The sequence below is a fragment of the Tachypleus tridentatus genome, chromosome 10, assembly GCF_004210375.1.
Source record: "Tachypleus tridentatus isolate NWPU-2018 chromosome 10, ASM421037v1, whole genome shotgun sequence".
Lineage (NCBI taxonomy): Eukaryota > Metazoa > Arthropoda > Merostomata > Xiphosura > Limulidae > Tachypleus > Tachypleus tridentatus.
This window is the reverse complement of record NC_134834.1, coordinates 136,116,888-136,122,952: the sequence shown is the minus strand read 5'-3', so window position 1 is coordinate 136,122,952 and position 6,065 is coordinate 136,116,888. Positions and strand designations below refer to the sequence as shown.

General features: G+C 33.2%; 1 protein-coding gene across 1 annotated transcript in view; it reads left to right on the top strand.

Moving 5' to 3' along the window:
- Nucleotides 1–3,153: 3,153 nt before the first annotated feature.
- LOC143230402 (calcium-activated chloride channel regulator 1-like) overlaps nt 3,154–6,065 on the top strand; it is a 44,214-nt gene continuing 41,302 nt past the window's right edge. Inside the window, exon 1 of the mRNA XM_076463910.1 lies at nt 3,154–3,436. Within this exon, the coding sequence (XP_076320025.1) occupies nt 3,212–3,436 (225 nt within the window). The 5' untranslated portion in view covers nt 3,154–3,211. The remainder of the gene's footprint in view (nt 3,437–6,065) is intronic.

Sequence of the window (6,065 nt, the reverse complement as noted above, 5' to 3'; positions counted from 1 at the left end):
CTCCACTCGTTGACTTTAGAAGAAGAAAAAATAAAGTTTTCAAAATTAGCTAAATTTATTTAATAAACATCCTTTTTGAATGCTCACTCACCTCTTTCGTTTTTATTCTTAATTGCATTTCTTTTTCATTAATTCGATTAATAAACTATAAATATCGTTCGTCTTCTGATGCCCTTTGTTTTAATCGTTTTATAATTGTTAACCAAAATCGTAGATCTGTTTACATTTGAACATATACTCATACACTTCTTTTTACTATCGTGTCCTGTTAACAGTTAAGTTGTTGTTTTAAATTAAGCACAAAGCTACACAATGGGCTATCTGTGCTCTGCCCACCACGGATATCGAAACCCGGATTTTAGTGTTGTAATACCGCAGGCATACCGCTGAGCCACTGGGGAACAAACAGTTAAGAAACCGTCTCGATGTTTTAAAGTTACTCTCTTGTCGTTTTATGTTTCAGGTTTTTTTCAATACACAACAAGTTAAAAAATAAATAAAAGCGAAATAATCACGACTAACAACACACACTTTACAACTTTACAAAATTCCTGAGCTTACAGTATACAGAATTTAAACGATCTACTTTATAAAATTCCAAACTGTATTTTGATGATACACGATACATTTGATAAAAGTGCCCCCCTCTCAATGCACACCTAAAACTATTAATTAAAAAATATAGCAGACAAATAATTAGGGCGCTCTTAGAAAAGTGGGAATAAAACAACATATATTTGAAATACAGAAACTGATAAATAAACTGGCTTGCAGTACGTTGTATTTTCACATGACCATCATACTGAAATTGTTATTATAGCGTGTTTTATCACAACTATTTATTATTTTAAACGGCTGTGAAAAATAGATTTGTTTAAAGCCCAACTAGCTCAATTTTAACACATTACTGTGCGTAGCCCAACCTGTTGGAAAACCCTCGTTAATAACATTACAAAAAGTGTATCCTGCACCCACAAGATACATTTTATACATTACAAAAGTTATGTAATATACTTAACAAAATTACAAAAACAAAAGAAAAAGAGTACTATCTCATAGGATACGCTTCATAACATTACAACAAGTAGTGTTTACCAATGAATGTAGATTGTACCATTACAAAGTGATATATCCAAAGTTCACAAGATACACTTTATAACATTACAAAAGTTTTTTTATTCTGGATGTGCGCAATGTACTTGATAAAATTGCAAAAAAGAATATCCTTTACAACATTATAAAGTAGTGTATCCTGAATCAAAAGATACTCTTTATAACATTAGTTTATACTGAACTTGTAGGATATACTTTATAACACAACAAGGTATTAAATTCTGACCAATGACGTATATCCTGAAGTAAAAGGACCCACTCTCCAACATTTAAAAAAAAAGTATCGTGAAGTTACAGGATTAACTTTATAATTTTACAAAGTGCTATATCCTGAAGTCACAGGATTAACTTTATAATTTTACAAAATGTTATATCGTAACTCACAGGATTATCTTTATAATTTTACAAAGCGTTATATCCTGAAGTCACGGGACTAGCTTTATAATTTTACAAAGTATTATGTTCTGAAGTCACAGGATTAACTTTATAATTTCACAAAGTGTTATGTCTTTAGTCATTGGATTAACTTCATAATTTTATAAAGTGCTATGTCCTGAAGTCACAGGATTAACTCTATAATTTTATATAGTGTTATATACTGAAGTCACAGGATTAACTTTATAATTTCACAAAGTGTTATGTCTTTAGTCACAGGATTAACTTCATAATTTTACAAAGTACCATGTTCTGAAGTCACAGGATTAACTTTATAATTTTATATAGTGTTATATACTGAAGTCACATGATCAACTTTATAGTTTTACATAGTGTTATATCCTGAAGTCACAGGATTAACTTTCTAATATTACAGAGACGCGTATCCTGAAATTACACAATGCACTTTATAATATTAAAAGTACTGCGTTCCTATTTCGCAGAATATACTTCATAATATTAAAACGCAACGTATCTTGAATGCATACAGTATACTTTAATAAATTAGGAAAAGAGTTTATCTAAAATTTACGTGATACAGTTTATATTCTGAAAAAATGTTGCATCCTTAATAATAAATCTTGAAAGTGTTCCATTTGAAAGATGAGTCAGGTGAAATTGAATAATATTTATGTTTATATATAATTAGTGCAAAACATTTAGCACTTCGAGCTGAGAATGAATGGAGAAGGCCCGGCATGGCTAGGTGTTTAAGGCACTCAACTCGTAATCCAAGGATCGCGGGTTCGAATCTTCGTCACACCAAACATGCTCGCCCCTTCAGCCGTGGGGGCGTTATAACATTCAATCCCACTATTCGTTGGTAAAAGAGTAGCTCAAGAGTTGGCAGTGGGTGGTGATGATTAGCTGCCTTCCCTCTAGTCTTACACTGCTAAATTAGGGACGGCTAGTGCAGATAGCCCTCGTGTAGCTTTGCACGAAATTCAAAACAAATCAAACAAACCAAACGAGTGGAGAATCAGACAGTACGTAGATATTCAATCAGCTAAATAAATTTAACTTATGTAAAATCCAGTGTGTGTGCCACATCACGCTTAATTTCTTGAAATGGAAGCCATAAAAGTTAAAATATATTTATCCGGATATATAATTCCCTTACTGTCTGTCCATTATGATTTTAATGATAAGGGTGCAAGAAAGTCGTGAGGGGTGGTGGTGGTGCCTTGAATCCCTAAAAGTATATAAGGCTTGCAAAGGAGTTTACCGATGTTCGACAGCACAGATTGCACTTTTCTACCTCTGTTGGTCAAGTTTTATTTCGCAAAATTTATTTATTTAAGTTAGCTACGAAACGTTGGGCTAGAGTATACTATGGAATGGAGGTGGGGATAGTAGTACTTATCCTGTCACTTTTGATTAGCCACACGTTAGTATATTTAGAGAAACGATAGCATGGCAAGTGATAATATTTGACCTTAACTAAATAAACATTTATGTTTACGTCAAACATTTTATCGTGCAAAAGTCCAATAGAAGACACACTTCAGTATTAGAGAACTAAAAGTTCCAGTCTTTTATGTTAATTAGTCTACTATTTCCACTGCAAAAATATAATACCTTATTAAATGTTAAGTATATATTAAGAAGTTCATAACAGAATTAGTAGTTCCATTGTCTTTTACTTTTCATTAAACCGTAGCTAATGCTAAGACACATTATAATTTTAGGGATTTTGCCATTATTTGCTTTCCACATAAGTGGATTCCAGAAATGGCCAAACCTTACTTCAGATGTGATAATAGAGCCATGGTTAACACTGACCAAGTCTCATGCTGCCATTGTAAACAATGGGTTTCGAAAAGTGGTGGCAGCTTTTGCTTACAATGAGAATGCCACCGAAGGCTGGGTCACGGTTCAGAATTTTATGGTAAGTTCAAACTGATATATCTATATATATATGCATAACACTTCTGTTATCATACAGGGAAGATTTAAATATGAGCAAAATTTCGTTTTCGAGTTTTAACTAAGTTACTTGGATTAACAAAGTACTGCTTGCTTTTTATTGGAGTGACAAGAAGAAGTAAAATAATTGACGTTAATTCACACGCACACCTTTCTGAAGAGGCAACTAGAATCAATATATCTTGTATACTTCTGAACTTTTAAACAGAAACATAAGAGCTTTAATTCTTTAGCTACTTATTCCAGAAAAGATGCATGTTTATGTATCAACTTTTGTATTTTATATTTATGTTACATAGCTGGGACATGTTATGTTTATTTAGAAAACTGTACAACGCCACGGCTTTATTTTACAAATATATATTTTACATCTTTCTCTCATTACAAAACGACCTTCCATTTAGTCAATGGGAATTTCTATTTAACCACAACATTAATTTCTGATTAATCTCAGGTCAAGTCAAGAAATAAGAAGAGTTAAGAAAATATGTAATTATTTTAGGTGTATGAAACAGTTATTCATTTATGGAAAAGCGTGCACAAAGTCTGACATGGTTTGCTTGAAGAAGAAAAAAGGTCCATCATTCGAAAGCGCTCGGGTTGTAGGGTTTTAATTTGATTTCTATCAAGACTTCTTGAACCTACGTGTTTTTCTAATATCATGAATAAGGTTACTACATTATTTTGATAAATTTGTTTTACATAATTAAAAAGTAAATACGGATTTTAGAATGTTTATGTTTGAACTGTGGTGTTTTTAGATGTCTTGTATTCATCAGATGGTGCCAATGTTTTTATATGATTTGAAGAATAATTGTTTTGTTTGTTTGTTTTGAATTTCGCACAAAGCTACTCGAGGGCTAATGTGCTAGTCGTCCCTAATTTAGCAGTGTAAGACTAGAGGGAAGGCAGCTAGTCATCACCACCCACCGCCAACTCTTGGGTTACTCTTTTACCAACAAATAGTGGGATTGACTGTAACATTATAACGCCCCCACGGCTGGGAGGGCGAGCATGTTTGTTGCGACCGGGATTCGAACCCGCGACCCCCAGATTACGAGTCGAACGCCTTAACACATTTGACCATGCCGGGCCCTTTTTTGAAGAATATGTAGCATTGATGTTATAAATTAATTTTATTGAATTGTTCAACAGAAGAGTTATTTAAAATACTAAAAATAATTATAAGGTATTATTAGCAGTTTAAGTATACTCTCACAACGGCGGGAAGGCTCAAGCCAACAGAAGCTTGACAAACTAAAGAATTGCCGAAAAGGGGAATAAATGTAGGGGGGCTCAATTGCTTTCTATGCAGAGGTGTGGTCATCTTTTATAGCTACGTCACTGAGCCTAATCTATCATTCGATTCACCACTCATCATTGGGTTATACTGGGTTTGAAGGAATTTCTCTTTTTCATTTGCCCTTGTCCAGATTAATAGTGGTTGGTGAATTTTTCGATACTCAGTATTATTCAGTGATAAGTTGTGGATCGTATGTTAAATTTAACTTTATATCATATTATGACTATCTGGTATTTTAAAATTATTACTCAGTAAATAAAACTAAACTTGTTGAGCATGTCACATTCAACACCAATCAAAATTTGTTTCTTTTTAATACAAATGAAGAGTTATTTCGCAACTTCGAATTGTTCATAAATAGACGTAGTCACAAGCCTACTGATAAGCAATACGATTAAGAAATATTTTCTGATTTATGTTTACTCCCATATATATATCACCGATAATGACTCCTGATAAAGTGTCAAACTGTCTTTGTGAAAACTACAGATAGAACAATCTTCAAATAAGATCCAACATTTTCATTAAAACACATAAACACACCTTTTATAGTTTGAAGAAAATTAATAACTGAACAGTCAAGTAAATTCAAATCAAAATGTTTGTTTGTTTTTTCAATTTCGCACAAAGCTACTCGAAGGTTATCTGTGCTAGCCGTCCCTAATTTAACAGTGTAAGACTAGAGGGAGGGCAGCTAGTCATCACCACCCACCGCCAACTCTTGGGCTCTTCTTTTACCAACGAATAGTGGGATTGACCGTCACATTATAACGCCCCCACGGCTGAAAGAGCGAGCATGTTTGGTGCGATTGGGAGCCTACAGAAATGCCTATGAATGTTCCAACGCATTCAGAAATACGTGTTCATTAATAAAAAGATAGATCCACTATTGGGTTTATCATATTTCATCTATAGTTATCCAAAAATAGGTAGATAACCTGTAATCTAAGAGCGTAAATCTGATTCAGTAAGGAACTAAGGCTCATGTTTTAAACATTCATTGTTATGGTCAATCGTGCGAATGGCGATATGCTTCCTTAGTGCCATATAGCTTTATGTAGAGAAGAGTACAAATAAATAACAGGATTATTTAATATATTTGTTTGTTTTGAATTTCGCGCAAAGCTACACGATAGCTATCTGCGCTTATTTAATACATAATGCTAATCAAATCGTAGAAAAAGAACCGCTCATGTATAATTAACATTCGTAAGCCGTTATTTTGATTTGAAGAGATTGAAACATAAATCAGAGGACTGATACGGTTTTACAGAATTGAGACACAAAA